Raw genomic sequence first — 13,549 nt, 5'->3', positions numbered from 1 at the left:
TCAGCTCTGACTATCAGAGGACATTCTGCCTCTGCAGGGCCAGCCTCTCTGCAGACCTGGGCTCAGGCGGCCAAGCTGCCATATGTGGGGGTCAGGGAGTGGCATGCTCCAGGCCTCCTGTTCAGCTGTATTCCCTCTGCTGACAGAAGCAACTTTTTATCTTGAAGTCCCTCGGCTTATGGTCACCTTAGGTCTCCAGTATCTCAGATGGGGGCCATAAGCCAGACCCCGCACACACACACACACGGGTAACCTTAGGTCTGCGCCTGGAAACACTCTCTCCCTCCTCCTTATAGCCCATGCACAGCAGCCCTAAGAGAGACAGCAAGGCATGACCACAGGGCTGCTGATCTAAGCATTTATTGCACAAGATGCTTCAGACTTGGGAGGTGGAGACGAGGAGCCCCCAAAGCTTTCCACAGCCGAGACTCAGTTTGCTGGAGGCTGAAGCACAAGCAATAAGGACCTCACTTGAAAGGGAGAAAAGGTGAGCTTCAGGCGGTTGTCCTGAAGGGACAGGTGACCGGTAGGGTCTCGCTGCTCCAGGAGGTCACAACTAGATGGAGAATAGGAGAGGCCATAAGGACCGACAAGGGCAGAGCTCCCACCTCTACCTTGTACAGTATGTCCACTCACAGGGTGGCCTCCTGAACAGGCAATGATGTGTGTAGCCAGCAGTCCACATGGCTGCCATGAGCCTCATACAGCCTTAGAACCAGTGTGCGGTGCTGATGGCTCTTCTCGGCCTAGTAGAGGAAGGCAGGACAGTAGAGGAAGGCGGGGCCAAGACCTTGTGCACCCCAGGAACCTCCTCAGTCTATTCTGCCCTTGCCTGCTTGATGGTCTCCAACACGACTGCTGGTGAAGACACGGAAAAGGCGCTCCAGGTGGTATCAGGGGCTGGGCCTGGAGCTGGCAGTGCCAAGAGGGGAAAGTTGAGGTTGTAGGCAGCCTGGATAACACCAGCTTCTTGGAAAGAACCTGAGTATGACCAGAAAGAAACACATTGGATCATGGGAGCTCCCCACAGTGCCTCTGGAGGAGATACGGGGCTGGGCTGCCTCCATTTACCCTATGCCTTGGTTTACCCCTTACCTCAGGAAAGGGCAGAGGTTGGGCCATGCTTCCCTGGTACATACCCTTGTGTGGCATCAAGGCATAAGTGAATTCATGGCGCCCCATGTCAGCAGTAACATCTGGAGCCTTGGGTGCACGCAGCCTGGAGTGAGAGGGAGGGAGGCCCGGAGTTTCAGCACAGCACAGGAAGCTCCCACAGACCCAAGCCAGCCCTGAGCCGAGAGGGCGGGCGGGCGCTGCACTCACAGTGAGAGGCTGAGGACGTTGCCTCGTACTGACGTTCCATACTTGCAGTTGTTGAGCAGGGCCAGCCCAAAGTCACACTCGGACAGATCTATCCAGCGATGAGCCCACACCTGAAGGGCAGACCCAAGGCCTGTGGGTGGCTCCATCCCAGAGCCCTTTTCAGTTGGGAGCCCATGGTTGCATCCTAGCTGCCACTCTAGGAAGTTTGGGATATGCCATCCCACCTGTCTGCCTGCTGCCTCATCTGTGAAATGGTAACAGTGGCGATAGTACCAGACCAAAGGAAAACAAGTAGCAAATGCCTGGCCCATGTTAGAAACCACAGGTGTCAGTCATTGTCTTCCTCTTTCCTCAACCCACAAACAATCGCTCCTCAGCCCCAGGTGAGTCCAAGCCCCACCCAGTCCCCATGTCAGACCTCATAGCGAGCCCAGTCCCAGGAGGTGTTGTTGTGGGTCGGCCTCTGAAGGTGCCCAAACTGGATCTCATAGGTAGCCTGGGGGCTCCGTACTCGAGCTGGGAACTCCACCTTCAGGAACTTGTGGGTCTCGTGCCAGTGCACCTGGAAGTGGAGTGGAAGACAAGACAAGAGTCTTAGGCCTCCTCTCCAGCCATAGCTGGGAAAGGCGGCCACTGCCTTGCCGTTTTTACCTCCGTGTGGAAGCGGACATAGGGGCAACCAACATCCAGCACGACTTCCTGGCTGAGCCGACTGTTGGGGCTGATCTGTAGCAGGAACCAGGCACTACCCCGAAGGCCACCTTCAGCGCCTACTGCCAGGGTACCTGCCTGGCCCCGCACAGGCTTCCTGTGGGATGGAGGTGGGAGGCATTAGGCCAGAGAAACATGTATATATAGCGACTCCCTGCCCTGCCCAGTAAGTACCGTGTCTCCAGATGGTACCTGCCCAGTAAGTACCTGCCCAGTAAGTACCTGCCCAGTAAGTACCTGCCCAGTAAGTACCGTGTCTCTAGATGGTACCTGCCCAGTAAGTACCGTGTCTCTAGATGGTAGTCCATGACGTCCCATGCATCCCAGTACAGTGGCACATCATCAAACAGCACAAACTGGTTCCCCAGGGCACCCTCAGCAATGGCTTCCCTGGAAGGACATAGGGATTGGTGGTCTCTCCAGCAAGACTTGATGGGGCAGGTTAAATTAAGGCCAGGGGTCAGGGTACTGCTAGCCCAGCCTACCCTGCCCCATATGTGGGTTCCAGCCTAGAGGCTCTTGTAGACTACTTGGATGGTACAGTGGCTAGGGAACAGAGGGAAGATGGTACAGCCTTGGATGAACTAGCTGGGCATGGGATTAAGAATAGCAAAGGGTCAGCACCTGCCAGAAGCCACCAGGACCAGGGAAGTAAGACAGCCAGTTGGATCCAGTCTCACCCGGATGATGCCATTGTCCAGCGTCACGGAACCGTCAGTCTTGGAGGGGAGGGTTCTTGAGCTGAGTGAGTAGTGTTCCCTACCCCTAGCCCAACCCTCCCAAAGCTGTGCAGTGCCCCAGCCCCTTGCTTCAGACCTAGGAGAATCCCAGACTAGGCCTCACCCCCATTGGGCGCTGCTAGGACTTACCTCCTGCATCACAAACACGGGCTGCTGGGGTAGGAGGGGCTGCAGTGAAGTAGGGGTGGGAGCAGGAGCATAGCCAATACTGGGCACTGTCACCAGGGCTGGGGACAAGGCCTGAGCATCAGTGTAGCCTCTCTGACGTTCTAGAAACCTTGCTCAGGTTAAGGATAAGTTGGATGGGATTGCATATAGATTTCTTCCAGATTGGGGTACCCTAAGATAGAAACCCCTGGGGAGTATCCTTGCCATGCTGTCTAGCCTTAGTTTCTCCTGCTGCAGGACCAGCTTTCCCCTTCAGCTCATACCTAGGCTGTGAGCCCCACAAGGCTTGGGTAGTGCCAACACTTCTGTGCGCTTCCAGGGCAGTGTGTTGATAATGAGGAGGCCCTTGGGACCTGGCTCCCCAGCACACAAGGCTGCGGCTGCAGCACTGAGCAGCGTATTGCCATGAGAACGGATGTCTGAAGAGAGATGGGTTCGGCCGTGGGTGAGCAGTGGGTCCCACTTGGCCGAGAGCAGTGGGACTGGTAGGAAGGTTGACCTCACCTTCATAGTAGTTCATGGCATCTTCTGCCACCAGCTGAATGCAGCTTCCAGTCACCACATCATGGAACTGGTTGAGGAGTAGGAGCCTACAGGGACCAAAGGCAGAGACAGGGAAGGCTGGGAGAGGCAGGCCATGGCAGGGTGAGAGGTCAGGGGCCAGCAGGAAGGGGTACCTGACCTCCAGAGGCGCTGCAGCTGGACTGCCGGGTACAGGAACTGGGCACTTCGGGCTAGGGCAAGGCTGCTGAGCAGCTCCACGTCATGAAGAATCTGCTCACATTCTCGGTTCCCCTTCTTGAGCTGTGCCCAGGGAAGGAGGGTCAGCTTACATGCTGCTGTGACCTAGGACACCTTCCAAACCTCTCTTGCTCGGAGCCCTTGACAGCCTCCCAAGGCCTCTTGGACATGGTATCTCTCACAGGAAACTTACCTCAAATGACCTCCCACCCAAACCCTCCTCCTCTGGAAAGGCTCAGTCCCACCTGCACCTGTGTTTGGGATTAACCCAGCTATGGGGCCTCTTTTCCAAGCCTCTCCTTGGAGGAGCTCACTGCCCCTCCCCACCCCCCATGCATATCAAGGCCCCATATTTACTAGGCTGTTAGTGCTGACCTGGGCATGGGTAGTATAGGTGCCATTGTGCAGCTCCAAGAAGAGTTCCCCAACCCATGTGCACAGCTGCCCTGAGTCTCTCTCCAGTGCTGTGAAGAGCTGTCCAGGAGAAGACAGCTGCACCCTGAGGAAGACCATAAGTCTGGGCTCCCAGCTGGGAGTCCTGTAGTTTACCCTTTGTCTACAGTGCAGACCAGAGACCCCAACAAAGAAGCTACTTCTAGACAGTTCCCTAAATATAGCGCCGCACTCTGTTGGGCGCAAGCACCTTTCTGCCTCAGAATTTCCCTGCACCATATTCCTGAGGTGGAAGTTTGGGAGATTGAGGGGTCAGGATTTGAGAGAGACAAGGCCCAGTGGATGAGTCAGGTGCTGTATACAAACAAAGGGAGGCTCAAGGCAAGGGCTTGAGGGGGGTGCTAGGCCTGACCTGGGCAGCCCATCAGTGTTGCCCAGCCGCTTCAATCGGTCCAACATGGTCTGTGTGGGGCCACCACCCCCATCCCCGAAGCCAAAGAGGAAGCCACTGTGGTTGGTCCGTCCCTTGTCCCGGTTGTTGGTCACAGTCTTCAGCACCTAGATGGGTAGGGGACAGGTCAGCCCAGGACAAGACATGCAGCCCTCTCTGAAGTCCCCAGCATGACGTGTCCCCTCACCTCTTCCACACTGCCCTGCATTCCATATGAGTCTCCAGGGGGGAAGTGTACCAGCACTTGGGAGCCATCCAGCCCCTCCCAGAAGAAGGTATGGTGCTGCCGGCAGAGACAGGCAGGGCAGAGGCCAGAGTCAGAGCTGAGGTCATGTTGACCATCCACATCTATGTTAGCTGTGATCCAGGCAGAGGCCTACCACACTTTGGATAGGGTTTTGGTGGTCTGTCCAAACCCCCTTAAAAGCCTGGAAAGGGGTTAAGTGGGCCATGTGGGATCCAGACCTTACAACCCTGACCCCTGGGGCTTGCTTACTGGGAAGGAGTTGACCAAGTTCCAGCTCAGTTTCTGTGTCAGGAAGCGTTTGATGCCACAGCCTTGCATGATCTGGGGGAGCTGTGCTGAGTAGCCAAATGTATCTGGCAGCCAGAACTGTGGGGATAAGGCCCTCAGCTCTCAGTGGAGCTGTCTTAGCCTCATGCCCCTGTATGTGGGCCTGCTCCCAGTAACCCCTGGGTATAGCCTGGTGTGCTAGCTCCCAGACTACCTCAGAGCACATCTTTCCAAACTCTTGCAGAAAGAAGTTCTGGCCCTGTAGGAACTGCCTCACCATGGCCTCTCCACTGGGAAGGTTCCCATCCTGTTAGGGTAGGGAGACAGGACAGCAAGACAGCTGGAGTTAGCAGCAGACCAGACAGAGGTAGGACCCTGGGCCACTTCACTCTGTTGTGAAGGTGCAATTGGTGCTCTAACACAGGGTTATGGCCCCAGGAAGAGCCCATCTGGCTCATTTCAGGCCCAACTGACCAGCTGCTAGGGGACAGTACTAGGAATGGGCACTTACCATTTCTACCCAGGTGCCCCCCACAGGCACAAACTGTCCTCGGCAGGCAAACTCCTGGAGCTGGGCATACAGACCAGGGTATTGGTTCTTTACCCACTCGAGCTGTTGTGCCTGTAGGGAACACGGGGTGTGAGGTTGGTAGGCCAGGAGTAAAAAGGACACTACTCATGGTCAAGCATCTGGTGGCCTTGTGGGAAGCTGAAGGTAAGGAGCACTCTTGGCCTTTGAGTCCCCACTTCTGCCCACCTGCTCCACACAGTGCCCTCTGACCTGAGAGCAGGCAAAGGTGAACTCAGTGTTCCGCTCCATGAGCTTCACAGCTGTTGACCAGCTCCGGGCACATTTCCTCACAGTCTCCTTGAAGGGCCAAAGCCAGGCTAGGGGTGGGGGGCAGAGTGCAGAGACAATACGGCTCCTGCTCTTTATAGATCATCAGCTCCCCCCTGCACCCAAACCCTGACAGACCCAGCCTAAGTAAGGCTCCAGAGAGGGCCCAGCCCTCTTCCTAAGTCTACCCTGTGAACCTATGTGGTACCCATCTTGTGCTGTTACTCCATGTCCTCTTGCAGGGTAGGAAGAGCGGGTTGGCCAAGAAGGACTGAGACTGACTGCCAGGACACAGAGACTCCAGGTCCTGGGCAAGCCTTACATTAAGGCTCGCATTCCCCAGAGGCAGAGGTACTAGAACTAGGCACAGCACGGGCTTCTCTGGGCAACTTGTATGACCTCCAGCTGCTCCTGACCTCTAGGCCTCAGGTCTAACTTCCCCAGCCCTTGTTCCATGTTCAGAAACCTTAGCTGCACCTGAATCGGTACAGCGAGGAGCTTGCTAAAAACATGCACTGGGGGGTGTAGCGGCTTACACACCAATGTAATCCAGCATTCAGGAAGCTGAAGCTGGAGGGCTGCTATCAGTTCAAAACCTGCCAGTGCTACATAGCAAAGACCTGGACTTTAACACAGTAGCAATGAACAAAGAACACAAAACTCTCAAGGATACTAAAACCCGGGTTCAAAGCTGAACACTTGGCTTGGCCCCCTGTGCTTGGGGGTTCCTGTGTCAACTCACTCAGCTATTCATTGTCACTTAAATCAAATGTCACTTAGCCTAGGAAACCTCGGACTCCCTAACCTAGCAGGTGAAATACCTCTTCTGGCTCCAGGTGTGATATACAGCATCACCACACCTGGCCACTCTGGGGTCATCAGCCTCCACAATGCTACCTACCCAGTGTCTGCCACAGCCCTCATGATCAGCAAGGATCGTATTGCACTTTTCAGCCTCAACCAAGGCTTTAAGGGCACCTAGCAAACAGTGCTGCCTTACCTGTATCAATGTGACAGTGTCCTGTTGCATGGATGGTATGCTGGCTTTCACCTCCACGTTGGCCAAAGAACTTGGAGGCCAGGGCCTCGGCTGCTGGGTAAGTCTCAGGCTGCGCAGGGTCACATATGTTCACCATCTGGTTGGCTGTGTACAGGGCCTGGAAGCTGCGCTGGTTGTCCTCCCCGAGGCCCTGCATCAGGGTTCTGTACTTTAAAAGACTCCCCCAGCACTACTATAGAACAAGGGTCCAGCTGGTCTCTCAAGGGTTCTCAGCAAAGTCCCCCCACTTCTACCCCATTACTCCCCAACTCATTTCCATTCCTGTTTACAATGGAAAACTCTACTCCAACTCTGGATTCCCGGTGTTCCAGTGATCTGACCTAAGAAACAATGTGCCTGGAGCAGGGCTCTGGATGGGGGTGGGGTTCCAGTACCTTGGCCACACCCAGCAACAGCTCCAGGTCCACCAGGAGATTGTGGACATCCCGGTGGAACACAGCCAGCTTAGCCTGGCTCAGCTGGAACATCTTCTCAGGGTCAGGGGCTGCGATCATGCTTCCCTTCCCGGCTCCCAGAAGCCCATTGCAGGCTACTTCCACATAGAGAGTCAAGCTATAAATATAGAGAGGCTGTCTTAGGCCAGTGGACTGGCAGAAGATTCTGGGAGCTTGAGAAGAGCCTAAATAGGAGGCATTCAGTTGACACTCCCCCTCATTTACTCCCAAGATCCACTTCCCAGAGGAACCCATTCGATGTCATGTATGTGTGGGAGGATCAAGGTAGAAATACCAGTTCAGGGGTTGGGGATTTAGCTCAGTGGTAGAGCGCTTGCCTAGCAAGTGCAAGGCCCTGGGTTCGGTCCCCAGCTCCGAAAAAAAGAAAAGGGGAAAAAAAAAAAAAAAAGAAATACCAGTTCAAACCCGTGTCCTGCTGAGGAGTGATCGACTCTGGCTAAGTGTAGATTCCTATGAGCTATACTGCTATTTAGCTTCATGTTTCCAAAGCTGTCTGTACAAAGTGCTCTTGGTCTTAAAGCCCACCAAGGCTGACTTTCAGTCCCAAGCTCCACTAGCTAACCTAATACACCAGTTCTTAGAGGCAGCACCAGGGCAGCGGGTTCCTCTGCTGGGGCTAAACTCAGCATCACCAGTGAAGCCTTTCTGACCCCAGCCCTCCCAATCTGACAATTCCCATATGGAGTCCTCGGTATGTTCTCCCAGAATCTTCAGAGTTTCATAAATGTTATGAGAATTTCTGTGTGCCCTCAAGGCCACCTTACTATATTCTCAGTGTTTGGAAGAATCTGAAACAATGCCCAGTTAACACTGGGCAGTGGTGGTAGAGACCTTTAATCCTAACCCCTGGGAAGCAGGACAGAGGCAGATGGATCTATGAGTCTGAGGCTCTGGTCTACAAAGCAAGTTTCAGGACATCCAGGGCCCACAGGGAAACCTTGCCTCAAAAAGCCAAACCAAACCGAAGAAAACAACAACAAAAAAAAAATTGTCCAGTTAAGTATAAAATGAAGTAACCATGCATGGTGGCACCCAAGTTTAATCCCAGCACTTGGGAGGAAGGAAGCAAGTAGATCTACGTGAGTTCAAGGCCAACATAGTCTTCATAGTGAGTTCTAGGACAGCCCGGGTTATAGAATGGGACTGTTTCAAACAAAACAAAAAACAACAAATAAACAACAAATGGCCAAACCCAATATCTTAGCTTTTCATGGTATAGCATAGATGCTCCCTCAATATGAAAATAATGGAATGTAAAAGGCAGGGTGCAAAATATCAGAGGAATAATTTCCTAGTAGAAGGAGCTTCTGCCAAAAGAAATCTTCGGACTATGAATACAGAGATAAGAACGGTCATCCCTGGTGGAAGGGTAGGAGGAGTAATTCATTTCTCCGTGTTCTTTTATATTATCACGAGAAAGGGAATATTAAGATTTAATTTATGTGTATATGTCCGTGTAAGCGAATGCTCACCTCCGAGGATCTGCTGCGTGCAGCCTCTCACTCAGGACATAACTAGTCTTTTCACCCTCCTTGGTCAAACCCTGGTAGAGAAAAGAGAGACAGGGCTCAAGGCCTTTAGAAAATTTGAAGGACGAGTAAAGTCAGGATGGGGGCCAGGCTCTCCCATCCAGTTGCCCAGCCCTGAGTCCTCTATTCCAGGAAAGGCTAGAATAAAGTAATCAGGGACTCTCAGTTAGCACATGCTCCACCTGGCAGTGACCAGCACACAGCTTATGTTTGCTAGCAGTGGTGAAGGGACTCTGGCCAGCTGGAGGTGACATGCATGGCTCTGGCAGGCCTTGCTAAACTGTAGGATTACTCCGCTATAGCTAGCCTCCAAGGTCTATTCCCTTATTTGGCCACTTCCTCCCACTTAGGCTGACCACCTCCTCCCAACAGAGGCTTTCTCCTTGTAGCTTTATAAACTGCCATTTTCTTAGTCCTTTGTCCTCTAGGACAAATACTTTTCTGCCTTCTCCCTTGTCCTCTATCTTCTTTCTGTCTCTCTCTCTCTTTTTTTTTTTTTTTTTGCCTTTTCTTTTCTTTTTTTGGAGCTGGGGACCGAACCCAGGGCCTTGCACTTGCTAGGCAAGCCCTCTACCACTGAGCTAAATCCCCAACCCCTTCTGTCTGTCTCTTATTCCCTGCCCTCTGTCCCTCTGAGACAAATCAATTTTGTTTGTGCTAAGAGCTTGGTTTTGGGGTGTCTTGAGCCAATTTCAAGGTCCCTACAGATAGTCTTATGGGAAGGATCCTGGGCAGGGATTAGGAGGCCTGGAGTAGCTTCTGGTGGCCTTTCTACCCATGAATATGTAAAAGGACACCTCATGGAATGTGTCTGATATAGTGACAGGTCTATAATTCTAGCTACTTGGGAGGTCCACGGTAGATGATAACAAGATCAAGGGTACTGGCAAGGATAACTCAACAAGACCCTTTCTCAAATTAAATGGGAGGTGGGGGATGGATTAGGTCAGCGGTGAGAACATTTGTCTAGAATTTGTGGGAGTTCTGAGTTCTATTAATTTAATTTAAAAATAAGTCCAAAGAGTTTGAGATAGATTTGCTCATCCTCAGTTCAGTAAGGTGGGTACCAAGGGAAATTATATATATATTTTAAGCCAGTGAAGAGAGGAAGGTTGAATAGGGCTCTGACTTCTTTTAGAACAAATCTCACCCTAGATACTGGACTTTGAAATGGAAGCTGTATGAACCATCAAAGAAATATCTTACTTTTTAAATCTATAAATGGACATAAAGTCCTATCACATAGGATTACAAAGATTAAATCTGATATGACATTTAACATTTCATATCTGAGGAATGTGATGTGCAGTTAAGAGAAATTCATTATTCATGGCAAGATAACTTAATACCTTACTTTCTATTATTCTAGAAGATTTCAAATTTCCTCCAATACATATGTACTACACACAATAAAACTAGTTTATGAAAACTGAGGTTTTATAACACTGGTGTCCAAATGGCAATTTCCTCAGTCCTGAAATCATGAAACCAATCCGGAGACCCAGTCATTCAGCTGTGCCTTCTCCAAACTAATCCTCAACCAAGCTAATCTGTGGCTGTATCTGGCTCTAGGGGAAGACACCTCACCTGGACAGGTTCCCCATCACGCCAGACAAGGCTTTCTCCATCACTTTCCCAGCAAAGATGAACTTCCTTGCCCACCCAAACTTCAGGGATGACCAGTTCTACCCGAAACCAGCAGGTCCACCATCTGTAAGAGAGCCATTTTGATGGGCCTAGGAGTGGAAACCCTCTTTTGACATAGTTCCTTGAATTAAATGTCAGCAGGGCCTTAAGATTTTCTCCATGCATGTGCAGCATCAGAGAAATGGGTGACGAATAAAGGGAGAGGGGGTGAGGCAGCAGGGATGAAAATTCTCAGGTGAAGACACCAAAGGATAAAGGAGCTTCTCCCAGCAGAGGACGCCATGCTCTGCCACATAGCAGACTAGAGACCAATAGTGGCCTTTGGTCATGGGGTGGAGCTTCACCAAACTGGGCGTTACCCACGTGGGTCCGAAGCTGTCGCCGACCTGCGCAGGGCTGAAGTTCTGCTGCACTGCCTTCTCATAGGGAAGCCTTTCCGGCGTCAGGAAGCTGGAGAGTGTCACCGGGCAGCTGTCCCCGAAGAGCCTGGGTAGGAGGAGCTGATGGGCGCGTGCTCGAAGCCGCCCCTTTTCTACCCGTGAGCCAGCTGATGGCTGGGAAAACTCTCTCCCTTGGTCTGTCTAACGCTGTGAGTACTGCCTGGCAGCTCAGCAGCACAGACTCTCTACCATTTGGTCCCCCGCCCCTGTCCTGCCTGTGGCGGTAACTTTGTTCCGAGGCCCGGGTGGCCACAGCCTGGGTTTCCCTCCGGAAGGGAAGAGCGCACGGATGTGGTCTGCGGGCTCTACAGGCCAAGGGCCACACCTGCCGCGAAGGTTACAGTCGGTGAAGTAGATCGGGGACACGAACTTCTCCACCCGCTCAAAAGTGGTGCGCCAGTGCTTCAAGAACGGCGCTGCCGCCATGACGATGCACCTTCCCTTCCCGGAAGATCCTTGGTGCTGCCGACTCCTTGCACCGCTTAGAACCAAACGTTCCGGCATCCAACTAGTTTACAGACCCGAACAGCTTTTCTTGGGACACCATAGCTTTTACAGGAGGCTGGCTTTGGGGAGCTTTCCCAGTGAAACCCGGAAGCTGCGCCGTTGTGGTTCTCATCTCATCTTAGCTGTCAGACAGTTGGGTAAATTATTCTTAAATAAAATGGTAAGTTTGAGCTGGTGATGTGCTTCAGTAAAGAGAGTGCTTGCCTAGGATGTACAAACCCCTAGTTCAGAGAAGAGGAAGTGTAAATTGAAGTAATCTGCGGCAATATAGCGACTTTGAGTACAGCCTGAGCTATTTAGCATTCTGAAAGAAGAGAGAGGTATTATGGAAGAAACCCCTGGAGGGACATGGAAAAAGTTTAGTTTTCCATTCTCTTCATTTTCGCAAGCACTGGTAACTGCAAAATATGAAAAGCACAAGACTGCCTCGGGCGTTTTCAGAAATAGGGAAAAAGGGCTTTGCACCCCGGTAACCCGTCATTATGTATATTACAACACATCACCGTTGCCTCTTACCCAAATGTCCGGAATTTTGGCCTGACACAGGTTAAAAAATGCAAGGAAGGACAACCTCCAGCTTTAACATTTGCAGGAGTATGGGAGAAAAAATAGAGGAATCTAACTAGTCTGCTTTAACGGAAATAATCAGGCTTACAATCCAAATGCAGGTTACCCAGAAAAATGATCAAGTAAGAAATATACATCAATTAAAACTTGTGAAAACTTAAGCAAAGTCCCTTGTTTTACTGGTCACAAGGGCCTTTTCTCCTAAAAGGGCCCTGAAATCCCATCCTGATCTGCAGGGAGGTGCTGTACACAGTACATAGGTAGCAACTGTCCAGGCTGCTGCTAGTCAGACCCATGCTCCCCATCCTTCTAGGCCAGCAGTCTTGAATATAGGGGAAGAACCACAGTTGAAGTCAGACTCTTCCTGGCATGCTGTCTCAGCCGTTGTCCTACAGTGCTTTTCCATTAGGCTTTTGATTACCTTCGAGAATTTTCTTGTCCTATGACAAAAATATCCTAAAAGCAGAATGCACACCTGTGTTCCAAGAATTTGGGAGTCTGAGGCAAGATTCATGAGCCTGGGCTATAGTGTGATCCTTTGTCAAGTAAAAGAGGGTCACTTTATATTTTGAAGACTCAGAAGTCATTATTTTTCTTTATGGTGGTGGTGAGAATTTATAAAACATTCTTCTATTTGGTTGGGGTTGGGGCTTGTTGGGCCAAGGGCTCCAACTCAGGTCTTGAGACTTAGAGGCAAGAACCAGACCCAGCTGAGCCATCTCACTGACCCCAGAACTAAGGATTTTTAAATGGAAGAGAACATACCTGGTTATAACTATGACTAGGTGATGGTTGCCGAGTTCTATGAGGGCTAGTTCATTATTCAGAAAGTCTAGGCCAATCACATTTGAAGACCCCAATGTATGGTTCACCTTTAAATGTGTGTAACTTTTTAAAATTGGTTCTTTTTTTTTTTCCTTTTTTTTTTTTTTTCCGGAGCTGGGGATTGAACCCAGGACTGAGCTAAATCCCCAACCCTAAATGTGTGTAACTTTTAAGAAGTGGAGTCGAGTGAGATGGGTGAGGGTAACAGCACAAATAAATGCACCTGCAGCCAAGCCAGACGACCTAAATCCAGTTCCTAGAACTGACTCCAAGTTGTTCTGACTTCCACACTTGCACTTCTGGTGCACATGTGCACACATACAAATAAATGTAAAAACTTTTATTTTACTTTTTGAGACATGGTCTCTCTGTGGCCTTGGCTATCCTGGAGTTATGCAGACCAGGCTAGCCCTGAACTCATAGAGATCTGTTTCTTCCTTTTGAGTGCTGAGATTAAAGGTCCACGCCACTACAATTTTTAAAAGCATTTGCTGTTGTGTTGCTAAGCAATGTAAAATTCATTTCCTTCCAATTTCTACAAATATACTTGGCTTGGTATCTTAAATTGTTGCTGTATTCCCAGTAAAGAAAAATTAAAATTTTGAGAGGGAAGTAAAACCCTTGGTGTGCCTGTGCATGA

The 13,549-nt window shown here is 50.9% G+C and overlaps 1 protein-coding gene and 1 long non-coding RNA gene across 13 annotated transcripts in view; one reads left to right on the top strand and one right to left on the bottom strand.

Annotated features, from left to right (window-relative positions):
- Positions 1–344: 344 nt before the first annotated feature.
- On the bottom strand, positions 345–11,537 carry Man2c1 (mannosidase, alpha, class 2C, member 1). 10 transcript variants are annotated; one of them, XR_015626362.1, is made up of 26 exons: positions 11,336–11,537; positions 10,934–11,056; positions 10,511–10,634; positions 8,867–8,937; positions 7,314–7,491; positions 6,880–7,069; positions 5,823–5,929; positions 5,553–5,663; positions 5,256–5,348; positions 5,024–5,140; positions 4,715–4,810; positions 4,489–4,634; positions 4,059–4,182; positions 3,625–3,746; positions 3,447–3,532; positions 3,206–3,361; positions 2,904–3,001; positions 2,659–2,753; positions 2,287–2,424; positions 1,975–2,131; positions 1,742–1,885; positions 1,324–1,567; positions 1,140–1,219; positions 833–981; positions 637–746; positions 345–556 (listed from the first exon to the last, which is right to left on the bottom strand). XR_015626362.1 is itself a non-coding variant. In XM_087560469.1 (26 exons), the coding sequence occupies exons 1-26, from the start codon at positions 11,512–11,514 to the stop codon at positions 430–432; spliced, it is 3,255 nt and encodes a 1,084-aa protein (XP_087416595.1). In that variant the 5' UTR covers positions 11,515–11,537; the 3' UTR covers positions 345–429.
- The window catches only part of LOC120094172 (uncharacterized), a 32,605-nt gene continuing 29,997 nt past the window's right edge, over positions 10,942–13,549 (top strand). For all 3 annotated transcript variants that reach the window (XR_015627709.1, XR_015627707.1, XR_015627708.1), the window contains exon 1: positions 10,942–11,677. This is a non-coding gene — a long non-coding RNA (uncharacterized LOC120094172). The remainder of the gene's footprint in view (positions 11,678–13,549) is intronic.

Source organism: Rattus norvegicus, chromosome 8 (genome assembly GCF_021556685.1).
Source record: "Rattus norvegicus strain SHRSP/BbbUtx chromosome 8, alternate assembly SHRSP_T2T, whole genome shotgun sequence".
In the NCBI taxonomy this organism is placed as follows: domain Eukaryota; kingdom Metazoa; phylum Chordata; class Mammalia; order Rodentia; family Muridae; genus Rattus; species Rattus norvegicus.
The sequence above is the reverse complement of the archived record's forward strand: the minus strand, read 5'-3'. Positions and strand labels throughout refer to the sequence as shown.